The sequence below is a fragment of the Hyla sarda genome, chromosome 6, assembly GCF_029499605.1.
Source record: "Hyla sarda isolate aHylSar1 chromosome 6, aHylSar1.hap1, whole genome shotgun sequence".
NCBI classification, from domain to species: Eukaryota; Metazoa; Chordata; class Amphibia; order Anura; family Hylidae; genus Hyla; species Hyla sarda.
Window position 1 is genome coordinate 106,356,307 of NC_079194.1, and position 27,119 is coordinate 106,383,425.

The window sequence follows — 27,119 nt, forward strand, 5'->3', positions numbered from 1 at the left end:
TATTTCTAATAGCCGTTTTAACCCGTTATCGCCCGTTATTAATAATGGCCGTTATTTTGTGACGGGCGATAGTAACGGGAGAATTAGTGCATGCACTATTTCTCCCGTTCATTCGCCCGTCACAAAATCATAGCCGATAACGGCTTAAAACGGCTATTAGAAAAATCCCATAGACTATAATGGTATAATGGGATTTTCTAACAGCCGTTAGTGATTCTGTACCGGCCATATAACTGCCGATTTCCTAACGGGCGTTCATAACGGAAGTGTTTTTATAGTGTGAAAGGGGCCTTAGTATAGATCTGTATACATAGCCATTGTTTTCAATATGTAATGCTTCATCTGTCCTGTAGTGGCAGTGTAGAGAATGGGGACACAGTGATCAGCTTGTTTTCCTAGGCCCTACTAACAAAAAAGGGATTGTCTAGAGGACACATAGACAACTTTATAACATAAAGATAGATATGGTGTTTCCCAGAATTATTCTCTGTGGGTCAATGAGCATAAGATATGCCACTGTTATCAAAGAAGAAGAAATACATCTAATCTCTATGGCTGCATGTACGCTCCATTCCAGCCAAATAAGAAGATTGAGAATGATCTATTAAACATACTTCAGAAATGCATGGATGGACACTTAATACATTGTCTCATGTCTCAGTAATAACAGTCATTTATAATAATCCCCGCCATCGCTGGACCACTCCACCATTTAAGCCCTTAGTTATTTAAGGTAAAGTCTTATATAAATAAAGCTTCATCATTATCTAATAATTTAGTCTTTCTATTAGGAATTGTAAATAGTTTCTTACTATTTTAAACAGGTTTCCAGGATTAAAAAAAAACACACAGCTTCTTTCTTGCAAAAACAGCACCACTCTTGTCCACAGGTTATGCGTTGTATTGTAGCTCAGTCCCATTCACTTTAATAGAGCTGAGCTTAAATACTAGATACATCCTGAGGACAGGAGTGGTTCTAATTCTGGACAACCCATTTAAAGGGGTACTCCACTGGAAAAAAAATTTTTAAATCAACTGGTGCCAGAAAGTTAAACAGATTTATTACTTCTGTTTAAAAATCTTAATCCCTCCATTTTCTGCTGCTGTATGCTCCACAGGAAGTTCTTTTCTTTTTGAATTTCCTTTCTGTCTGACCACAGTGCTCTCTTCTGACACCTCTGTCCATTTTAGGAACTGTTCAGAGTAGGAGCAAATCCTCATAGCGCACCTCTCCTGCTCTGGACAGTTCCTGACATGGACAGAGGTGTCAGCAGAGAGCATTGCGGTCAGACTGGAAAAAAATTCAAAAAGAAATGAACTTCCTGTGAAGCATACAACAGCTGATAAATACTGGAAGGATTAAGATTTTTAAATAAAAATTATTTACAAATCTGTTTAACGTTCTGGCACCATTCTGTTTAACTTTCTGGTCCATTTTAGGAACTGTACAGAGCAGGAGAAAATCCCCATAGCAAACATATGCTGCTCTGGACAGTTGCTAAAATGGACAGCAGAGGTCAGCAGAGAGCATTGTGAATTCAGGTAGAAGACAGACATGGTCGCACATCTACAATCTTGCACAATGATCTAATTGCTTCTCAGCATAATTTCAAAAACTAACAGGTTGTTAGTATATACGTTTTGATCAAAAAGTACAAAGCCCACTCGCCCCGTCAAGGCCACCTATTTAGAGTGGGTCCCTAACATCCCTAGCATAAAATGGTGTAGCACTGGGCGGCGACCACCACCGCCGCGACACCAGTGCCCACAGGGGGAACGATTTGCTCCTACTCTGAACAGTTCCTAAAATGGACAGAGGTGTCAGAAGAGAGCACTGTGGTCATGACAGAAGGGAAGTCCAAAAAGAAAAGCATTTCCTCTGTAGTATACAGCCCCTAAAAAGTACTGGAAGGATAAAAAAAATTGTAATAGAATTAATTTAAAAATCTGTTTAACTTTCTGGCACCAGTTGATTAAAAAAAAAAAAAAGAGTTTCCACCGGAGTACCCCTTTAAATAAAGGCAAGTCCATGTGTAGCTCACAATTATTGGTGAATTGCTGGCGCTAGCCATAGCCACTTTTGCTTGCAATTCACTAATAATTGCGTACCCTGTCTGGGTTTTCCACTATTTTAAGTGGCAAGTTCAGGTTCCATATGCAATCCAAAATTACAAATAGTGGCTACGGCTAGCGCTGGCAATTCACCAATAATTGTGAGCTAATTGTGAGTTAGCACTGCATATAGGAGCGCCTTTAACCAGCTTCCAATCCTGTCCAATGTCAGGACAGGACAGAGATTGTATAGCCGCAATAAATAATTCTCTACACTAGTACATAGTGACAAATGCAAATCCACTGTTTTTGCACTGAATATGATCAGCACTGAATTTGTTCTTCCTTTGAAAACAATGAGATCTTGAACATAGAGAAGAGATGTAACACTTAGCGGAATAGTTGCATAGCATTTCACTATGCAATGATTAAAGCAGAGCTGAATGGCTAGAAGCCTTTTAAAACTAACTTACTGTGTTTGTAATACGAAAAATAACTTTTTAAAACATTTTCTGATTTCATGTGCAGCCACTTGGTGCTGCTGCCATATATGTGCTGCTCTGGACAGAATCAGTCTCCTTTCCCTTCTGGCAGCTAACTTCCCCTGCAGGAGTCCAATCCTTAGATATACTGCTATGCTACTGCAGAAGCTCTGTGACTTCCACACCAAGCAGGATATTATTCTTATTTTTTATTTTTTTTTCCCGGCAGTGAACAGAGGGTGAGTATACAGAAACCTGGGAGAGCAGCAGCTTATTAGATGAACATGTACATTGCTGTATACTCTGAACACCAGGTGGCGCCATACTATGGAAGTAAATATAAATCTTTATGGGATCATTTTTTTTGTAAAATATTTATGGCGAACATTGTTGCTATGTTGGCTTTATATGATCTTTGCTAGTGTTTCTCAACCAGGGCGCCTTCAGCTGTTGCAAGACTACAATTCCCAGCATGCCCGGACAGCCTATGGCTGTCTGGGCATGCTGGGAGTTGTAGTTTTGCAACAGCTGGATCTACTCAATGAATATGATATTTAATAGACGGACATCCCCTATTAGCTTTATTGATATAAGACTATAGTGACCATACACCCATTTCACCTCATGCAATGGAATGAACATATTATGTGTTCTGTATCTATGAACAGAAAAGTTTACTTGTGTAAAAGAATAAGATAAAGGTGCTTTCACATCATAATTGTGACTTCTGTGGTAAGTATACAATGGAAACTGACATGGGGATGCTAAAATGTACAAGCCCCATTGACATTAGTGGCCCGAACATTTCATGGCTATGTTTGCAGCATTTCCTGATGTGCAGTAAACCTATATGATCGAGAGCTGACCTGAGCGTAGTGCAATTATCAGATTCATTAAATTAATGGGGTCTTGCCTATCTGTGCCTGCCCCATTTTGACAGGTTGCCGACGCCTACGTGCCAAAGAAGGCCCAATCGTACTATGAACCCACCCTAACACATTTTCCACAGCCAAACATATTTAGGCACGGATAGGCATAAGCCCCATTGACTTCAATAGCCTGAACATAGCCCTTACTTTCAAGTCAGTTTTCAATCGTATACGTTTGTTGTACATGAGTCTTAGTACAAACACATATATATAAGGAAATGCACGGTCAATAACTGACTGTTCGGGCCACTAACGTCATTGGAGCTATTACCTGTCTATGTTTAGTAACATAGTTACATAGTGTGCACTTCAGACTGCAGTGAGACAATATAGTTGCACAAATCAAGCATCCATAAGGATTTACTGAGTCTTGGTGGAACTGAGAATTGTAGCTTTTTTTTTTTTTTAGAATTTGACACTTACAAAAAAGACCACTAGGGGTCCCCATACCATCCAGAACATAAACCTGTCTGGCTACAGCTTTATTTTTGTCCCAGATGAAGCACAGACAGTGTCACAGTCTAGTAAATGAGGGAGGTGGGGACTAGCGCTCCTCTGTGCTTACTCATGTCCTATCAAACTGCAGCATAAAAACAGATAAGAGGGGGTTACAGAGCAGCCTGCAGTGATTGGATAAAGAGACCCAGCACAGAAGACTCAGGGATGAAGTAAATGCATTGTGAGTGAGGGCGGGCTCAGTTCTTGCCTCGGACACCCTTACTGAGCAGTGAATGTCAGGATAAGTGAGCAGCAGAACAGAGAGATTTGTGAGCCAAATACAGGAGCTAGACACATAAAAAGACATGGAAAGTATCAACAATACCTAGTGAGTACCATATATAAGCATTATTGCTGTTTTTCTGTCATATGACAGGTTCGCTTTAAGCATTATCCTCAGTATATGCCATCAAAATTAGATCTTTTAGATTTGCAGGAGTCATCCACTGCCCTATACCCACCCTGGATACAGGATGGTGGAGGTGCCTAACTAATAGAGGTCCCTGGATTTTTGTCACTGTTGCCATGCTATAACCAAATCCCTATAGGAAACAGTTCTCCATCTCCTTCAAGGTCCACAAGACCCTCACCATTTTGATCTGACTGGTGGCTTTGTTGTCAGTCACAGCCAAACACATTCCCATTCTCTAAATTGAGCAAAAATACGTCTGTTCCTTCTCTGGACGCCATGTAACACTTCTATATGGGATTTAGTGATACACCAAAAGCCTTTTTTATGGAAAAAACAAAACAGAGACTCACAGCATTGTGTCCTTGACTCATGTTGAAATTCTTCTATAATGTTGGTAATGTGGTGTCCCGGTACTGTACGTGTACTGTACCTTGTGTAATAAGTCCCCAAAGTCAGAGTTCCTCCATACTGATAGGATGCTCTTAGCGGGATAACCCCTAGTCACCTCTTCCTTCTTTAATTTTATGTATATATTTTATATATTGTATAGTGTAAATGTTGCTTCCAGGACCTTAGGTCACATGATTAATAATGTTGTTCTGCTAAGGTTAAGGACCTTCGAGGTCAGGTGCTCATGTCATGTGTTGTACCATAATGCTTTGTATTAGGACTGACAGGTCTGGGGGACCAATAAGCTTGAAGCCCGCCCCTTTAGATCTAGGGGCGCTGTTATCCAATCCTCGCTCCCTTGTCCGGCTCTTTCCCTTGGGATATGACAGTGAGCTGCTGACCTCTGTGCTTACCTATAAGACAAATTAGGCCTGAAGCCTACCAATCCAGAGCCTTACTAAACCTATTGAGTCTACTCAATCCAAATTCTGTTAATCCTACGTGACTGCTGGACCTAAACAATACCCCTAAATCCAGTGGAACAGCGTAAAGCAAATCCTCCAAGCTTATTCCCTTTAAGGTCCCAACCAAACCTGTGAGGAGCCTAAAGTCCGGTCCTCTGCAAAGACTGTTACTACGTTTAACCTGCATAAAATCTGCAGTAAAGTTATCTTCAGTTTACTAAAATTGTGGTGTAGTGTAACACTTAAATGACTTATCCAGGATTAGAAAAACATAGTCGCTTCCCTTCATAAACAGCACCACTCCGGTTCTACGTTTGTATGTAATATTACAGCTCAGTTCCATTTAGGAGAATGGAGCAGAGATGTAATACCACACACAACCTGAGGACAGGTGTGGTGCTGTTTTTGAAAGAAAGCAACTAAATATTTGAAATCCTGCTTATTCCATGCAAAAATGATATAAAAATAGTCTGACTAGTGGGATGCCAACACCTGTTATTCCTGTTCCAGCTGATTGGAGGTTAAGAGCTGAGCTGTGGTAACAAGGCACAGTCAATATGCAGTGAACAGACGCAACTTCTTACCATCTTGTTAAGCCCATAGATTTGACCGGAACAGCCCTGCTTAAAGATGGGCCATCAAACCTCTTTAATGCATACCCCTTTAAGACAGCAAAACCCCTTTAATGCATGATAACGCTGAGTCTGGAAAAGCTGAATGACAACCCATTCCTTTTTAAAGCCGAAAATAGCGCATAGGGCCCAAATGATGACTTTGCTCGGCCATTGAAATGAATGCCATCCATTTCCCTGCGTTACAGTATACGTAGGCTTCCCGTTTTCAGTGGGATGCCAAAGGATATGTCACATGAGAGGTGGTAACTCAGTGGACCTAGCCTAGTGGGCCTTTTCTCCTAGTTAAAAAAAAATAAAAAATCACTCAGCTTTATAAGACTCTAAATACACTAGGGTTATGTTCACATGGTGGAATTTCCCCAATTCCAAAGAAATTCAGCAAAGCTTGCTGAACATAATTGCTGAATTCCGCTGAAATTGCAGCAGAATTTCAGCAGAATTATGTGTTATCTAAACACAGAATTCTGTTGAAATTCAAGTCCTATTGATTTTAATGGGATTCTGCCACAGAATTTCGTAAAATATAAGGCTAAGTTTCTACTTGTTTTTTTGTCCTGCATTTTTTGGGTTAAAAATTGTGTGTGTTTCACTTTTTTTCTATATTTTTTTTTTTTAGGTAGTACTACTACTCCCAGCATGAAACAGATTGTTCCATGCTGGGAGTAGTAGTACCTGTACTAATAGACATATCGCCCCGGGTGTCAGTCGTGACACCCGATGCGATCGTCCATAATATAGCAGAGATGCGGAGCGGCTCTACACAGCGCTCACATCTCTGCTCTGTATTCCGGCCAGTGATGTGAATAGAACATCACTCATTCATATTTTCCGCCCAGAGTGGGGATTGGCCAGATGGTTGCAGCCAATCACAGCTCTCAGCAGGAAATATGAATGAGTGAGTGGCCGGCCGGAGAATAGTGCAGAGATGCGAGCTCTGTATAGAGCCGCTCCATCTCTGCAATAGACAAGACCATCACCGCAGGTGTCAGTAGTGATACCCACTGTGGTCTGTTCTTACCTGCAGGTACTACTACTCCCAACATGGAGCACACTCTGCTCCATGCTGGGAGCTGTAGTATCTGCATTAATAGACAGATCGCATCGAGTGTAACTTCTGATACCTGTTGCGATCTGTCTATTAATGCAGGTACTACATCTCCCAGCATGGAGCAGAGTGTACTCCATGTTGGTAGTAGTAGTACTTGCAGTTAAGGAAAGATCATAGTGGATGTCACTCCTGACACCCGCTGTGATCCTCCTGTATAATGTATAGATGCGGCCGGCCGCTCTTCTATGGGCCCCTGCACTGCCATATATACACATATTCATATTTCCCACAGAGAGCTGTGATTGGCTGGAATCATCTGGCCAATCACAGCTCTCTGTGGGAAATATGAATAGGTGTATATATACGGCAGTGCAGGGGACCATAGAAGAGCGGCTGGCCGCATCTATACATTATACAGGAGGATCGCAACGGGCGATCTGTCAATTAGTACAGGTACTACTACTCCCATCATGGAACAGTGTGTTCCATGCTGGGAGTAGTAGTACTACCTAAAAAAAAGTGAAAAACACACTCACTACATTTTTATTATTGCTGACTACATTTTTAGGTCCCTGCCCGCCAACATAAATTGATCCCTGTTTAAAAATGAATAAAAATGTTGTAATAAAAAAGATACATTTCGTTAGATACAATTTTTTTCTTCACTACTGTATCTTTTTTTTTTTTATTGTACTCTATGAAATTTTATTAAAAAAATTTATCTCCATCACTTTTTTGGATCGCTAAAATCCAATAAAGAATAAAAACCGGCTGCAAAAACGCAAAAGTTAAAACCCACATATTGTTTTTCTTGGCGTTTTTTCACTCCCATAGACTTCTATGGGAGAAAAACGCCATTATTTTGACTAAAAAATCGCCAGTGGCTCAACATGCTGCGATTTTGGAAAATGGCCAATGAGCAAAAAAATGCCAAAAGGATAAAAAAAACGCCAAAGTGAAAAACGCAAAGTGGAATAAGAATTTTGCGTTCTCAGTGATTTACAGCTAACATATGTAGAAACAGCCTAAGACTAGTCATATTTTGAGGGAATGCGGAAAGCAGAATTCCCACAGCGGAATGCCCACCTTGGAATGTGTCTGAATGTGATTGCGTAATCCCATTCAAATCAATTTAAAAGAGTAGTCTAGTGAAAAATAACTTATCCCCTATTCAAAGGATAGGGAATAAGTTACAGATAGCAGGGGGTCCGTGCGCTGGGACCCGCCACGATCTCCTGCACGGGGCCCCGGCAATCAGCTGGAAGGGGGCGTGCTGACATGCCTCCCCATGTACCCCATAGAGATACATGGAGGGCGTGTGCCGGCCACGGCTTCCTGCGGGGTCGGACGTCAGCCTCAGGCAAACTGCCGGGGCCCCGTGCAGGAGATCGCGGGGGTCCCAGCGCTCGGAACCCCCCCCTGCGATCTATAACTTATTCCCTATCCTTTGGATAGACTACTCTTTTAAATTGATTTGAATGGGATTACGCAGTACCATTCAGACAGCAGAATTTCCAAGGTGGGCATTCCGCCGCGGGAATTCTGCTCTACGCATTCTGTGAAAATATAAGACTAGTCTTATATTTTGCGAAATTCTGTGGCGGAATCCCATTAAAATCAATAGGGCTTGAATTTCAACAGAATTCTGTGTTAAGATAACACAGAATTCTGCCGAAATTCTGCTGCAGTTTCGGTGGCGGAATTAAGCAATTCTGTTCAACAAGCTTTGTGAATTTCTTTGGAATTGGGGAAATTCCACCGTGTGAACATAACCCTAGTGTATTTAGAGTCTTGTAAAGCTGGGTGATTTTTTTTGTTACTAGGAGAAAATGCCCACTAGGCTAGGTCCACTGAGTTACCACCTCTCATGTGACATATCAGTTGGCATCCCACTGAAAACGGGAAACCTACGTACACTGTAATGCTGGGAAACGGATGGCATTCATTTCAATGGGTGAATGGAGTCACTGCTTGGGCCCAAATGGTGACTTCTTTGGTCAATAAAATAAACAGCACCTGTTGCACTGCGTTACAGTATATGTTGGCATCCTGTTTTAAAGTAAATCATGGTGAAATTCCCATTTGAATCCTTCTGTGGATTTCCATCATTTAGGCTATGTTTACACTGGCAATGTCCGCATGGAAATTTTCCATGTGGACATTGTCCCCAAAGCGGAGCGCCGGCAGAACGTGCGCTAGGACCTCTGGGTAATACGCAGTCTCATAGACGGCAATGCATTTCTGTGCAGGCTCCGCAGAAAGAATAGACATATCTATTCTTTCTGCGGTCACCAGAATTTGAATTTCTGCACCAAATGTTTCCAGTTGCGGAAATTCTGCTTGAAATCAATGGTACTGCGGAATCTCCGTGCGGAATTCCAATGCAGAATTTTGCATGGAAATTCAGCCATGTGAACATAGCCTATTAGTTCAGCAATACAATCCCTACTCCCATATAAAAGTATAACCAAACAGATTTTCTTTTCCAGATTCCTGAAAAGCTGAGTTTCAGAGAGCGGTTAATATCGGACTGACATGGGCAAACCAGCGTTACATATAATTATAAAGAACACTTATGGTGCTCATACATGCTGTGCTAGAAACAGAAGCTAGCGGCTTGCAGCTAACCGATAATTGCCGGCTGCATCTGGATCTGATATTGTTTAAACCAGCAAGTCCAAGGGCCCGCCTGGCAATTTTCCGAATCGCTAACAGCGGTCAGTAACGCAGCGTGTATGAGCAATGCTAAAAATAATGCAGTAAATGGAAATGGTGCTAAAAAATTCTCTTCTGCCATTTCTTGGTTCTATCTAAACTGAGTTACAAGCATCACAACCACTATCACAACTCTCATAGGTGGTTTTACTCAGCTTTCCCAGACTCCAGAATGACAAATTGCTTAGACCAGTGTTTCCTAACCAAGGTGACTCCAGCTGTTGCAAAACTACATCTCCCAGCATGCCCGGACAGCCAAAGGCTGTCCGGGCATACTGGGAGTTGTAGTTTTGCAACAGCTGGAGTCCCCCTTGTTGGGAAACACTAGCTTAGACTATGAGTAAAATTTGGTAGCATATTTTCTTTTATACGTGCATTATCGTCTGTAATCAAGAAAAATGTGGCCACTTATTTTTTTGCGGCTTGCGGGAGAAAATACGTATGTAAAATATAATACATGACCGAATTTTTGGTACAGACCCTTCCTCCATATTCAAGTATAACTAAGCAGATTTGCTTTTAAGGAGTCTGGCTCATTGAGCGGCAACCAATCAGAGAGCTGTAATACCAATTTATCGCTTGTCACCCAACTTTCCCAAGGACAGATATAAACAAACCATAGTGAAGAGACAGGACATTGATTTTCCTAAAATAATTTAAATTAAAACTCTATACTGAATATATACTTAAATATTTTTTTTAAGTAGTATCTGTCTCTAGTAAAGATGGGTTACAAGTAATATTTTTTGTTTTTAAGAGCCGAGGAACGTGCTCTCGAATCACCCAAAGTGCAAGAAAAAGAGCAAATTGGTTACACTAAAAAAAAACGTGCACAAAGGATGCGGTCTATCGCAAGCCCTTCTCCGATAGGAGAGAGGCCCTCAACAAACCTTACCCTTCACCTCCGGACCAAAAGCTACCTGCGAGGTTCCAAGTTCGATGTCCCTTTTCGCCAAAGCTATTAAGGGACCACAAATGCTCCCGGCATTCCCCTTGGCGTTAGCCAAGGTATCTGCCCACAGAGCCGATAACTGTTGGTACCCTGCCAAAGCAGGAGTACCCGGGGTGTTTGCAGGGAGGTGCTGAACCTTATGGCCACATGCACCTCCCCTAGACCGCCAGGAGGGACACCCAGAAGGGCTACCGTATCCTGACAAATCCTGTGGACACACAACACGCAATAAGTGACACAGTGACAAAAAGAAAGAAATAAGTGAATGTGTGCAGATATACTGCCCGGACATCTGGGCGGATCTATAAAAATGTGTCTGATCCTAGCCAGAAGGCCGAGAATCAAGAGGTGAGTGCCACAAGGTGAAGAAATTATGGTGCCCGTGCTTCAACTCAGTGAGCCAATACTCCCAGTGAGTTTCGGCACCTCGGGGTCACCACTCCCCGAGGCACTAAGGTACCTCGGCTCTAGACCCTCTCAGCCTCATGGCGAGACCCGGAGGGAACAGGTCACATCGGGGCAGCCGTCGAGCTGATTCCTCAGAACCAGCCCCGAAACGCCTCAGTACACTTGCTCCCTACCATGCAGCACCCATCCCCACCAGTTCCACACTGGCGTCGCCTGCCACCAGCATGAAACTGATAAGAACAGATACTACACTTGATCTTAGCCAAAAGGCTGAGAAGCGATTTACAAGAAATATACAGCACCCATACATATTCAAGAACTTATACATTTTATAGCACCCATACATATATAAGCGCCCATACATATTACAGCACCCATATGTATTATAGCACCAATACATATTACAGCACCCATATGTATTATAGCACCAATACATATTACAGCACTCAAACATATTATAGCGTCTATACATGGCACAACACCCATTCATTTTATAGCACACATACATTTTACACCACCTATACATGTTAAAGCACCCATACATTTTATAGCACCCATACATAGTACAGTATCCGCATATATTACAGTATCCACACGTATTAAAGCACCCATGCATATTACAGCACCTATACATATTACAGAACCCACACATATAGCATCCGTACATATTACAGCACTTACACATATAACAGCACCCATACATATTACAGAACCCACACATAGAGCACCCATACATATTACAGAACCCACACATAGAGCACCCATACATATTACAGAACCCACACATAGAGCACCCATACATATTACAGAACCCACACATAGAGCACCCATACATATTACAGAACCCACACATAGAGCACCCATACATATTACAGAACCCACACATAGAGCACCCATACATATTACAGAACCCACACATATAGCACCCATACATATTACAGCACTTACACATATAACAGCACCCATACATATTACAGCACTTACACATATAACAGCACCCATACATATTACAGAACCCACACATAGAGCACCCATACATATTACAGAACCCACACATATAGCACCCATACATATTACAGAACCCACACATATAGCACCCATACATATTACAGAACCCACACATAGAGCACCCATACATATTACAGAACCCACACATAGAGCACCCATACATATTACAGAACCCACACATAGAGCACCCATACATATTACAGCACTTACACATATTACAGCACTTACACATATAACAGCACCCATACATATTACAGAACCCACACATAGAGCACCCATACATATTACAGAACCCACACATATAGCACCCATACATATTACAGAACCCACACATAGAGCACCCATACATATTACAGCACTTACACATATTACAGCACCCATTCATATTACAGCACCCACACATATAACAGCACCCACACATATAACAGCACTTATACATATAACAGCACCCATACACATTACAGAACCCACACATATAGCACCCAAACATATTACAGCATTTACACATATTATAGCACCCACACATATAACAGCACCCGTACATATAACAGCACCCATACATATTACAGCACCCACACATATAACAGCACCTGTACATATAACAGCACCCATACATATTACAGCACCCACACATATAACAGCACCCATACATATTACAGCACCCACACATATTATAGCACCCATACATATTACAGCACCCACACATATAACAGCACCCATACATATTACAGAACCCACACATAGCACCCAAACATATTACAGCATTTACATATATTATAGCACCCACACATATAACAGCACCCGTACATATTACAGCACCCACACATATAACAGCACCCATACATATTACAGAACCCACATATATAGCACCCATACATATTACAGCACTTACACATATAACAGCACTTACACATATAACAGCACCCGTACATATTACAGCACCCACACATATAACAGCACCCATACATATTACAGAACCCACATATATAGCACCCGTACATATTACAGCACTTACACATATAACAGCACCCGTACATATAACAGCACCCATACATATAGCACCCATACATATTACAGAACCCACATATATAGCACCCGTACATATTACAGCACTTACACATGACAGCACCCATACATATAACAGCACCGTACATATTACAGCACCCACACATATAACAGCACCCATACATATTACAGAACCCACATATATAGCACCCGTACATATTACAGCACTTACACATATAACAGCACCCGTACATATACCAGCACCCATACATATAACAGCACCCATACATATAACAGCACCCATATATACTGTTGTGAAGCTTCCCCAGGCCCTAGAATAATAAATGTACCTAGTTATGAATCTGTACAACCCCTTCTCCTATATTCATGCATAGCTATGCAGTTTTATTTTCAGGACTCTAGGAAAGAGAGATGTAATGCTGGCTATATTGGTTGTCACCCAGCTTTTTTAGGACATAAGCAAACTATGATTGTGTTGAATTATAAAGCCCTGGACATTGTCTTTTTTTTAAATAACAAAATCACAAGGAAATCAGTGCAACCGATTTTCTCATATTCAAGTATAACAAAGCAGATTTACTTTTCAGGACGCTAGGAAAGCTGAGTGCCAACCCTTCTGAGAGATGAGATATACGTCATCTTCTAAATTACAAGTTGCTAAGCAACCAACTAGTAGAAAAATATCCCCCTATCTCTCTTTCCAGCTGCCTGTCCAGGACCGGTTGATCCCACTATACAAGTCCTATCCAGCACATGGAGCTGTAATGAAACTTTACCTGATACACCTCCCTTAGCCCGCACCATGTCCTGACCATCATCTGGCAGGTCCGCGCCCTGTGTGTGTACCATCTTCTCAATGTGGAGACAGTCAGATTCCACACAAAGCGACTCCCGTTGCACAGCATGTCCTCAACTCCACACATAAACACTGAAGCCATGGCTGGAACGCTCTCACTCAATAGACCTATCTCCGTCTAGTGCACAGCCTGCATTGGCAGCGGACGAGAAAGCGAGCTTTATTCCGTGCACAGTGACAAAAAAAAAAAGAGCGAGAGAGAGGGTAGAACACAGCAAAAAGAAGCCAGGGTCAATCCAACAAAACTCGTCTTTCACTCAGTTTCCTGGGCAGGATCCAACTTCTGCTTGAAGTCCGGCCAACAACTGCAACGGCTCAGGCTTTACCCGAAGCATCCAGGTCCATTTCTTGCAGTTTACAGCAATTTGCTAATATACAGTAGCACAAGTGACGTTGTATGATCAAACATATAATCCTTAAAAAAAATATATATATATATTAAATAACAAAAAATGTAGCAAAAATATTGTATTCCGAAGGATCCTCTATTGTATCACTGGCGTCACCTTAGTGGAGTCATAGGTGCAATACCTTCTGGTATACACCGAGATGGTCAACTGGTGGTGATAGACCTCCGACCACACACTCGAAAGCAACCTAGCAGGATCTGGGTTAGAGACTGAAGGCAAAGATTAGAGCTTGATCAAGGAAAAGCAATCTGTTCCAAGGATAAAAGTCACGTAATGGTATTAATGAAGAGATCCTTAGCTGAGACGGAGATGAATCACACAGGCTGTAAACACTGGCATAATAGCCCACAGGAGAATACTTGAAAAGGAGACTCTGTAGTTATGGTGAGAGTGAGGCTCCGTGCGGGCCCCTGAGGACCACGACAGTTCATGGTACTACTTACTGTGTTTGCATCTTTGCTAAAGGCTGGAGAGAAAGCTTGGGGAAGAGCAGGGGAAAAAAAGGATATTTTAAGGTCTCTCCTGGGATAGTGATTTCCTAAATCTCTTGAAAGAAGTCTTGAAGATGTTATCTGTGCCGACTGCAACAGCAGAGGTAGCTGCATGAATATACATTAGGTTAAATAGGGGACAAAAGGGGGAATCGCATATGACTCCATCGGTGTCATAAGTTCACATTATAATGAGGTCAGATGGTTAAGAAAATCTAATGGGAAGTTTTGCAATCCTTAAAGTGCACCGGTACTAGATTGTTGAAGACCTGCATGGTTTAGTTAGATTAGAGGGGTACTCCACTGCCCCAACGTTCGGAACATTTATTTCTGAACCCTTCGTGGGTCGTGACATCACGGCCATGCCCCCTCGTGATGTCACACCACACCCCCTCTATGTAAATCTATGGGAGGGGGCGTGGCAGCTGCCACGCCCCCTCCCATAGACTTACATTGAGGGGGCGTGGTGTGACATCACAAGGGACGTGGTTGTGAAGTCACAACCCCCCGCAGCCCACACCCAGAACAAAATGTTCAGAACACTAGGGCAGTGGAGTACCCTTTTGACCCTCCAGAGTAATGAAAAGATGTTTTTAGTGCTCTTACTGCTGTCATTGACCGCTGAGAGTCCCTGCTATAATGCACAGCTATTTCTCATTCTCTGTATTATACAGAGCAAGACCAGAGCTGGGTTTTTGCCAGCTGTACTTACACATGCACTTCCTTTCTCTTCCTTCTCTGGCCAATCACAGGGCAGCACCTATTCATCTTTGTTATTCTATGACATAGTACTGGAGAGTGCGCACTGGGCTGAACAGGCTGACACTGTGCTGGGGATGATTTACAATGCAATTCAAAGGAGGGAGTTATTGATGTACTGTGTTTGCAAGGTAATGTGAGCAGCAAGGGAAAACACAACAGCAGCATAGCAATAAAGGGGTTACAACAAGCACTGAACGGCTACTGACCATGATGATGACAAGCCTGCAGACTACAAAGAGAGGAGGAAGATTACAGATTTATAGATAGCAGGTACACAACCCAAGCTCACTCACATACTATCTCTTCTGCACATAGCACTTGCTAAGTCCAAACCCTACTTCCTGTATTCTGTTTTGATCTCTAGGTTGCTAGAGACAGATTTCCCCTAACAATAGACAGTTGAAAGTAGTTTGGAGGAAAGTGAAACACCTAGTGGCAAAGACCTTAAATCTTTTTTTCTTGGATAAGGAGTAATATTTGGTAAATTAAGTTATTTACAAATATGAATATGTTTTTAAGATCTCTGCTTGTAGTCATTAAATGAGAACCCTCATTGTTTACATCAAGAAGAAAATCGATCTCGGGTATAAGATGATGACAACGATACAAGGTTTGTTCAGTTATCAGTTTACCTTGTAATCACCTGTGTTAAAGTCACATGACCAGTTAAAATTTTTATCTTCTAAATTTGAAATAGATTGTCCCATAAGCATAGCCCCTGTAGTTGAGCATATGGGCATAGCATCATAGAAGGGGGTGCCTTACTCTTGCAACCTTTTATCAGCCAAATAAGGGTGCATGCACACCACGTTTTCAGGCTACGGCTGCCGGATCCGGCTGGGGGAGGGGAAAACAGTGCGCTCCCGTACCCCAGCCAGATCGGCGCTGAAATCCATTGACTTTAATGAGCTGACTACAGTAACTGTTTTACTCCGGTCGGCTCATTTCTGCCCCGTATCCGGTTTTCTGACCGGACCTAAAACAGTAGTATACTACGGTTTTAGGTCCGGTCAGAAAACCGGATGGGGGTCAAAAATGAGCCAACCAGAGTCAAACGGTGACTCCGGTCGGCTCATTAAAGTCAATGGTTTTCGGCACCAGTCCTGCTGAGGTACGGGAGCCCAAGTTTTCCCCTCCCCCAGGCGGATCCGGCAGCAATAGCCTGAAAACGTGGTGTGCATGCACCCTAAGAGTGGATGGCAAATGTCTTTTAAAATGGCCACCATGTAGTATTAGATTTCAGGGGACATATCTAGCTGTCCACAATTTCCCTGGCATTAGCTGCCATTTTCTGGGAAGGATTATAAGATTTTGGTGTCTGAGGGGATCCAAAGGCCCCTCTGCTACAAAAAGGCACCAGTATTATAAATGGCACATGGTAACCTGCTTACCTGTGCACAGATTTTGCATTGGGACCCAGAAACTTAAATTACATCTAAAACAAACATGTCTATCTCAATTGTTCATCCTGGATCAGCTCCTCCTTACACCTGCTGATTTTACTGTATTTTCATAGATGACTTTTGCTGAAACAGCTATTTCTACACCTATTACACATCTGTCCGTTGCCAAGTCAAGAATCAGGATGTCACAACCCTATAACCAAACAGTGGACTCATCAACATTGCGTAGGAAACGTTAACCTAGTGTTTCCTTCTACTGATAGGGGGTAGGTAAAGCCAGGTTACAGCAATATTCCAGTAAAAACGTACATAGAGATGTTCTGAGCATGTCATTTAAGTTATAAAACCTTTATGTTCCATGGTAATAAAATGTATGGTCATGGGAAGCATTACATAACACTGTTCTATCTCAAATTCATTTTTCCATCATTTGCGTTGGAGGAAGGAGGAGCCATATGTTTTTCATATAATGGGTAGTGGGTATAAGCAACCCTACTGACCATTTTCTATAGATATGTATTTAAGTGCTTGTATATAAATGCTTATGTATATCTTATTGTTTGGAATTGACCTCCTAAGGAAAGGGTTTCAGCACTGTCTAATAGCTAGAAAGATACCATCAGAACACCTATTTTAAACATTTTGGGACCACGCTGTTTCATAGAGGCACAAGAGAATTCCCGTACAAAACTGTCTTGTTTGTATGCAAAGAATTTCCTATTCTATATATATATAACCTACTCATTACAACTCTATTTGCAACTTTTCACATAACTTTTATTTGTGACTATATCTGTGCTCAGTTTGAGGTGGGAGGTCATAAGGGTGGGGGGCTTATTTTTTGGACGTGTGGAATGTGGATGACCGATTGATAGTCTTTTCGTAGCATAATGGCCCTCATTTACTTAGAAAATCGGGTTGTAAGTCTATCTTGCTTTCTTACCCGACTGCTTTTTTCCCCTGGTATTTGTTATTATGTCGCATCTTGTTTGTCGCACGAAGGTTTTGTTGGTTTTGGTTTCCAACTCCTCTGAGCTGTCGGGAAAAAATCCACAACAATTCAACAAATTCGGGTTGGAAACCTTTATAAATACGTGGGAAAGCTCAGAAATGTCGGGTTACGCCCCTTTTTCGGGTTTGGGAGAATCCACATCGGGTCCGTCGGGAAAAAATGTTGCATCGTGTCGCAGACTGGCGCACATAAGTTTGTGTATATACAGTATATTTATACACACACAATTTCAGGTTTGCCTCCATGCACCTATATCTTTATGCACACAGCTGCAATAACCCATAATAAAGCTTCCAAAAGCTGTACTGTACCTCCCCATGCCTTTTAAATTAGCTTTTTTTCAGTGACCTGTTCCACTGGATGCCATGGGTACAGATCAATGTTTTTTTTATCCTAGAAAACCCTTTTAAGGCTAGGTTCAGACTACGGAATTTCCGTCTGCAATTTTGCTTTGAAATTGCAGGCGGAAATTCCGCTTGCTAAAATGTATAGTGTAATGAATGGTTTTCCGTTCACAAATTCACACTGCAGAATTTGTGAAGCGGAATTTGTGAACAGACAATCCGCTTGGAAATTTCCGCCTGAAGAAAGGCGTTGCTCTTTTTTCAGGCGGAAATCCACGTGGAACACATTGCAGTCTATTGGAGACTGCAGTGTCCGCGCGGTCCTAGCGCCGACTGATTCAGCCGGTGCTGGCCGCACTCGGTATTTCCGGGCGGAAATTTTCTGCCCGGAGATTCCGTAGTCTGAACCTAGCCTAAAGCCTCACCTGCTGGTGAAGAAATTGCCACAGTCTGTAAACAAAGTTGGCTATACTTGGTGTTTCCCATAGGCTTTGTTCACATGGCGGAATGTCCACATGTAAAATTTGCCAAACATGCCGGCACTAGGACCACTCAGAAATGCGCGGTCTCATAGACTGCAATGCATTTCCGTGCGGACTCCACAAAAGAATAGACATGTCTATTGGCGGTCACATGTTCTGCTGCAGAAATTTCGCTGTATGAACAGTGCTGCGGATCTCATTGAAACCAATGCTGCTGTGGAATGTCCGTGCGAAATTTTGTAAATTTCTGTGAAATTTCTGGAGGTCCCATTTCTGCATTTTTACACCTTGTGTCTGCCTTTTTTTTCACATCATTTAGCACCTGCACAATCATTTGTGCCATTAAAGATATATAGATAATTATATAAATACATAGATAATTATATAATAAGATAGATATTTAGATAGATAGATACATAGATAGATAGATAGATAATTAGATAGATAGATAGATAGATAGGAGATAGATATGAGATAGATAGATAATTAGATAGATAGATATGAGATAGATAGATAGATATGAGATAGATAGATAGATATGAGATAGATAGATAGATATGAGATAGATAGATATGAGATAGGTAGATAGATAGATAGATATGAGATAGATAGATATGAGATACATAGATAGATATGAGATAGATAGATGAGATAGATAGATAATTAGATAGATACATAGATGGGTAATACAAAAGTAAATAAACAATAAACACATTCACATGACATGTGCAAAATGCATATTTCTTATTCAGTGATATATAGCTTCTATTCCATTTTCTCTCTGGAAATACAGAAGGACTGGTTGAGTTGAGTCTCCGTCTTTGCTGTTTTTGGCAATACTCTTTGGTCCTGTACCACACCCTGGCAAAAGTGACGGTGCAAATGTCAATTGCAGCTATACAGGATATTAAGTCACTTTTACTAGGAACCAGGTCCTTGTGAAGACATAAAAAGAACCCATTATACATTATACATAGTTCAGGGGGCTCCTGCTGCAGCAAGACTAGATGGGAAATAAAGGTCCTGAGCAAGAACAACAACTGTGTATATCACTGTTTCCCAACCAGGGTGCCTCCAGCTGTTGCAAAACTACAACTCCCGGCATACCTGGACAGCCTCAGGCTGTCCGGGTATGCTTGGAATTGTAGTTTTGCAACAGCTGGAGGCACCCTGGTTGGAAAATACTGGTGTATATGAACTGGAGGAGCAGTATACATGTGTGCCAATTGTGCAGATACATCTATTCATTTTCCATAAAGGGGTACTACAGTGGAAAACCTTTTTTTTTTTAATCAACTGGTGCCAGAAAGTTAAACAGATTTGTAAATGACTTCTATTAAAAACATCTTTACCCTTCCAGTACTTTCTAGCAGCTGTATGCTACAGAGGAAATTTCTTTTCTTTTTGAATTTCTTTTTTGTCTTGTCCACAGTGCTCTCTGCTGACACCTCTGTCCATGTCAGGAACTGTCCAAAGCAGCTAAGGTTTGCAATGGGGATTTTCTCCTGCTCTTGACAGTTCCTGATACGGGCATCAGGTGTCAGCAGAGAGCACTGTGGACAAGACAAAAAAAGCAGCATACAGCTGTTAAAAAGTACTGGAAGGGTAAAGATTTTTTAATAGAAGTCATTTACAAATCTGTTTGACTTTCTGGCACCAGTTGATTTAAAAAAAAATGTTTTCCACCGGAGTACCCCTTTAAGAGGTGTGTTCACACGTACAGTATCCTGCACATATTTAATGTGCAGGATTTAATGCTGCAGATTTCAATGTAAACTAAAAGACAGATCAAATCTGCAGCTTCAAATCTTCAAGTCTTGTGCATCAAATCTGCACAGGATATTGTATGTGTGAATAGGCCTCTATGGACTCTATGTCAATATAAAGTAGGGATCAGATGGAAAGGTATCTGACTGCAGGATGAGACTACACAAACAGAGGTTTGTAGTCTGTTATCATAGAGACATATAGGTCTGATTGGAGCTGTATACACAGAACGATGGCCGTATTTTAACTCCATTTACCATTTTAGATGAACTGGGACAACAAAAAATTTGCGGAATTTTCTGAATATAATAGAGATGGAGTATGTTACTCCTTTACCTTCTAAAAGGCCTGCAAGGCTAACAGAAAACAATGTATTTTGTCTTCACGCTTCACAGATGAAAATTCCAATTTTGGGGTTCAGCGGTCTCTTAAGACTGGGATACGAGTAAATACCAGATAAATCACCATTAAATTGGGGAGATTGGGCTATATTACTCTATGCCAAAACTACTGCTGTGGCCGGGCCCCAGACACTGGAAAGTAATTGCTCCTTCTGCAGCAACAGTAAAATAGTTGATTACTGTGGTAACCCTGGAGAAAAGCAATATATCAAGGAAAACTACTGTGCACTCGGATCAACCTTATGTGCAGTGCATTATGGGAAAACTGGTGGAATCACTTTTTTAATACACTGTTTAAATATAAATATCATTGGACTTTAATGCGTAATTGCATTGTACTATTTGCTGTATCCTTTTACTTGGTGGTTTCTGTGGTTTCTCTTCATTTGAATAAAAAGGTAACTCACAATAGGGCCAATAGGTCTTAGGCCATGCTCAAGCGATGGAAAATGGGGGGAATGTCCGCCCGGAAAACACAACAGACATTCCGCACATTTGGTTGTTTTGGCGGTCTTCATAGACAGCAATGCATTTTCTGGAAGAATCTGCATAAACATTGAACGGATTCGGTAACGCCGGTATCGGGATTTCAGTGACAGAAACATCTGCCGCGGAAATTCCGCCATGTGCACAGTGAAGCAGAATCCAATTGAAATCAATAGGATTCTGCTGCAGCAGAATTTTCAAGCAGAATATACCTGCGGAATTCCGTGAAATCTGCCATGTAAACATAGCCTTATAGAGCCAGTTTCCTGCTGTGAGATCACAGCAATCTGGGGAGTGAAGTGCTACGCTCCGTGCTTCTCCCAGCTCATTCTTTTCAGTAGTGGTGATCTGAACAACCAGACGCGACCTTTAAAAACGTATGATATGTCTCAATGACATGTCATAAGTTTTTGCAAAAAACAGAAGCTTTTTAGTATTAAACTAAATGGGAGCTGTATAAATCTGGAAACGCGTGGTAGCCTTAATGAGTGTCAAGTAATTCAGTAACAGAATACTCACTACCACAGGCCCCAAAGAAGTCACATACAGTACCCTGCTTATATGGTTTATCCTACCTTGATGGCTAAGACCAAAATGGGTTAAGAGGGGGGAGTGATTTATTACTTGTAATACAATTCACTTTTGAGAGTAGAGGTCACACCAGACAAAATGTCCTTTCCCCAGGGCTTAACAAATTTGTTATGAATCTAGGGGCCAACAAAACAAGTAAGGAGCCAGGATGCTGCTCATCATGCAACGTGACTTCATATGATCAGTCATTAGTGTCCCCTTATCTTTCCCTGTGTCACAGTAATTAGTGTCCCCTCATCTCTCCCTAAGTCACAGTAATTAGTGTCCCCTTGTCTTTCCCTGTGTTAAAGTCACTAGTGTCCCTCTCATCTCCCCTCATGTGCCACAATCATTAGTGCCCCCCTCATTTCCCCTCCCCTCATTTGTCACGATAATTAGTGTCCCTCTCATCTCCCCTCTTGTGTCACAATCATTGGTGCCTCTCTCATGTGTCATGATCATTAGTGTCCCCTTATCCTTGAAAAACAAACTGTATTACTTAAATTTGACATTGATCCCTCGTTCTGCTTCCAGTCGGCACCCTGGTGTTACATTAGCAGCGGATGTCACATGACCAATGTAACCAATCAGCAAGCCTCAGCGGTCACACTTCGTGACTACCTAGACCTATTACTACTATTGGCTGCGGCAATCACCTGACATCTTTTGCAGTCACCTAACGTCCACTGCTCATGTAACACTCAATTTATTTTTTGTGTAACCAATTTTCTTTGTAATGACATCACTCATTTCACCATAAAATGTATGGCACAACCAAAAAAATATTATTTATGTGGGAAAAATTAAAAGAAAACCGCAATTTAGCAAATTTCCAAAATGTTGTTTTCACGCTGGGAAATACGATTTAAATGATACCCATGTTATGTGCTTTTCTATAATTGTACCACTTTAAAAAAAATCTCAAACTTTTTAAACAAAATTAGTATGTTTTAACTTTGACCACATATAACTTTTTTATTTTTTCATATACAGGGTGGTATGAGGGCTAATTTTTTGCCCAGTGATCTGGAGTTTATATTGGCGTCTGAGGTGCTAATGGTGGACATCAGCGTGATCGTTGATGTCTGCCATTTCCGGTGGGTCCCTGGCTGCTGATAGCCGGGACAGGTCCAGCGCTTGCGTCATGTACAGGATGTAAATGTACGTCCTGGTGCGTTAAGTACCCCCGCACCAGGACATGCATTTACGTCCTGTGTCGTTAAGGGGTTAAAAGGGTATTCCAGAAATTTTTCTATTTGACTATGCTACCGGGGCTGTACATAATACAGTTTCTGTACCTGTGTGTGATGGTGATCTCGCAATTCTTCTGTGATTTTCGCCCCAATATTTATATTTAACAGAATATAAAATTCTTCAGATCATTTTGCAACAGCTGGAGGCACCCTGGTTAGAAAACACTGGTCTTTTGAATAGAATGCACCTCCTTTGTGTTTCAATGGGTGGGGTGGCTGATGTGTGGGAAGGACGAAAGTGACCTCACATTTACAAACAAGGAACTAGGGGATGTGTAGTTTGAGACAACATAGCCCAACAGGATGTACCCAGTTCACAAAAATATATTATCAGTGTTATGGTAATCTCACAACATAGCCATTTAGCCTCAAGAAAATAACAGATCCTTCCTAGGAATGTCCATTACTGTCTGGCAGGTACATACTAAAATCACCTAAAATATCCCCTTTAATATGTTATTTTCTGCCTACTGTAATAGCCTGGGGGAGTAGGGTATATGGGGTGTAGCTGTGCAGAGACTAAAGGGTGTCTGGTTAACCCTTTCTATTTGTGATGCCAGGGTGAGGGCTCCTCTGTAATGCTTGTCCTACCACCACCCTTCCCAAGAGCGATAGGGAGGTACAGAATAATTGAATGTCCACAACCGGAGAGTTTGCTGAAAACAGTTGAAACTTTACTGAAGATTTTATGCAAGCTTCATAACCGGAACAGTCTCTATACATGCAAAGTCTCTTAGAGATTGACAGTGATTGGGACCTTAAGCGTTTTAGAGTCCGTAGACTGATATGCGCTGTTCCACTGGATTTAGGGGATTTAGTTGCGGTCCATTAGTCACGCTAGCTTTAGCGGGGATTAATTTAGAACTAACGGTTTAGTTTAGGCTGACGCCGGTAGGTTTTCAGGCCTAGCGTGACTTTGAAAGTTGAGCAGATCTGTTCTGCTAGTCCGGCATCCACGAGAACAGCAACCCAAGAGAGCGATAATTGGCTACAGTTCCCTTATATGGGCAGGGGCTGGACTAGAGCTAATTGGTTCATACTTCTGTCAATCACCTTCACATAGAATTATGGGTAAACATGTGACCCAAGAACCTCCAAAGGTCCTCTAACATAGAGGAATTAACATGGTCACATGACCGAAGGTCCTGCGACGCTAACAAGGTAAGTACTAATATGCATTATATTAAATATACATTATAAAATATGTACATAGAAACATTATAAAATTAGAGTAGAAGAGAGGCGACTAGGGGCTGTCCCACCTGGGGGACCCTACCTGAGCATAGTAACTCAGACTTTGGGGACCACAATACAATACCGGGACACCACACTACTATACTATGTTCTGCCTAAAAAATATCTATATATTGTAAGGAGAGTTGCCCTATTAATATTCATTTTCTGTAGTTATACAGGTTATTGGGTGAAAATGTTGTTAAATCTACAAATCAAACAAAAGACCAACAAGACCAACAAGATAAACAATATAGCTCTGTAATATAAAACACATTATAATATAATAGTAGTAGATAAAACAGACAGAACCTGTGACTCTTCTCAAGCAGATGAACCTAAAACAATCATACTTTATTTGTTTATATAGAAGTAATAATATTACCCAATACATTTTAACTTACTAGGAAAATTACCTCATAAACAATAGTGAACATTCACCCAAAGACACAGAATGCAAAATAGAATCTGGTCTGTGCATCCAAAACAAGAGCAACAAAGGAGATGTTATGCGGCTCTGACACAACACAATGAAGATACAGAATATGTAATACAATTATTCCAGAGTCTTAGAAAGAAGTACGGACAGAAATGATATCACCAAAAATCCATAAGGATCTAATCCAATGTTATGTATCAGGGCCGGCCCTACCATGGGTCCCGGTGGGGCCATGGTTCCAGACAGCACTTTTTAGGGGCCACCAGCCCCCCAATCCTACGGCCGCCGTCAGGGGGGTCCAGCATGTACCCCCCTGCGGCAAACGGAGCTCAGAAGCAGAAGACCACTGTGTAAACAACAGTGTCCTGCTTCTGCATACCTCCCGTGAGTAATTGACTCTCCTTGTCAATCACACACAAGAGGCCGGAACTTCCTCTGCGCTCCAGCGCCCGAGTGATGTCATCAGATGCCGGAGCGCGGAGGAAGAGGAAAGAAGATGCCTGAGGAAGCCCCAGGAAAGAAGAAGAATGATCTGCAGGAGGTAAGTATGTGGGGGTACCTTACTAATGTGGGGGAGCATCTGCCTTACTAATGTAGGGGAACATCTGCCTAATGTGGGGGAACATCTGCCGCCTAATGTGGGGGAGCATCTGCCTTATTAATGTGGGGGATCATCTGCCTAACTAATGTGGGAGAACATCTGCCTAATGTGGGGGATCATCTGCCTACCTAATGTGGGGGAACATCTGCCACCTAATGTGGGGGAGCATCTGCCTAACTAATGTGGGGGAACATCTGCCTAATGTGGGGGATCATCTGCCTACCTAATGTGGCGGAACATCTGCCGCCTAATGTGGGGGAGCATCTGCCTTACTAATGTGGGGGAGCATCTGCCTTATTAATGTGGGGGATCATCTGCCTAACTAATGTGGGAGAACATCTGCCTAATGTGGGGGATCATCTGCCTACCTAATGTCAGGGAACATCTGCCGCCTAATGTAGGGGAACATCTGCATAACTAATGTGGGGGAGCATCTGCCTTACTAATGTGGGGGAGCATCTGCCTTACTAATGTAGGGGATCATCTGCTTTACTAATGTGGGGGATCATCTGCCTTACTAATGTAGGGGAACATCTACCTAATGTGGGGGAACATCTGCCGCCTAATGTGGGGGATCATCTGCCTAACTAATGTGGGGGATCATGTGCCTAACTAATGTAGGGGAACATCTGCCTAACTAATGTGGGGGATCATCTGCCTAACTAATGTGGGGGAACATCTGCCTTACTAATGTGGGGGATCATCTGCTTTGCTAATGTGGGGGATCATCTGCCTTACTAATGTAGGGGAACATCTACCTAATGTGGGGGAACATCTGCCGCCTAATGTGGGGGAGCATCTGCCTTACTAATGTGGGGGAACATCTGCCTAACTAATGTGGGAGAACATCTGCCTTACTAATGTGAGGGAACATCTGCCGCCTAATGTGGGGGAGCATCTGCCTTACTAATGTGGGGGAGCATCTGCCTAACTAATGTGGGAGAACATCTGCCTTACTAATGTGAGGGAACATCTGCCGCCTAATGTGGGGGAGCATCTGCCTTACTAATGTGGGGGAACATCTGCCTAACTAATGTGGGAGAACATCTGCCTAACTAATGTGGGGGTACATCTGCCTATCTAATGTGGGGGAGCATCTGCCTACTGTGGGGGAACACCTGCCTAATGTGGAGAACATCTTCTTACCTTATGATGAGGAATATCTGCCGCCTAACCTATTGTTCTGCCTACCTAATGTGGGGGGAACATCTCCTTACCTAATGTGGGGGAACATCTGCTGCCTAACCTAATGTGGGGGAACATCTTCCGCCTAACCTATTGTGGGGGGAACAACAGCCACCTAACCTATTGTGGGGAACATCTGCCGCCTAACCTACTGTCTGGGAATACAGCATGGCACAGGGTAAAGTAATAAAGTAATAGATGTGGGGACTTTTTTATTGGCTTTGTTTTCTTTGTTTTTTTTCAGACCAGATTTAATGTAATTAATTTTTAGTATGCTATGCTTTATGCACAGGGTCCATTTTCTTTGAAAAGACCGTCACCATAGAAGATTTTGTGGTCTCCTCATAGAGGTTTCACTGTTCTTGATACATGCTCATGAACCCCTATTTTTACATACAGTCAGCT

The 27,119-nt window shown here is 42.0% G+C and overlaps 1 protein-coding gene and 1 pseudogene across 2 annotated transcripts in view; both read right to left on the reverse strand.

Annotated features, from left to right (window-relative positions):
• FRMD4B (FERM domain containing 4B) overlaps nucleotides 1-27,119 on the reverse strand; it is a 268,753-nt gene that overhangs the window by 184,123 nt on the left and 57,511 nt on the right. Inside the window, exon 1 of one of the 2 annotated variants that reach the window (XM_056524586.1) lies at nucleotides 13,796-14,401. The exons of the other annotated variant lie outside the window; for it this stretch is intronic. Within the exon in view, the coding sequence (XP_056380561.1) occupies nucleotides 13,796-13,957 (162 nt within the window). The 5' untranslated portion in view covers nucleotides 13,958-14,401. Of the gene's footprint in view, nucleotides 1-13,795; nucleotides 14,402-27,119 lie in introns of those variants that run through there. 2 annotated transcript variants of the gene reach the window in all.
• LOC130278216 (U2 spliceosomal RNA) lies at nucleotides 11,177-11,267 on the reverse strand (annotated as a pseudogene).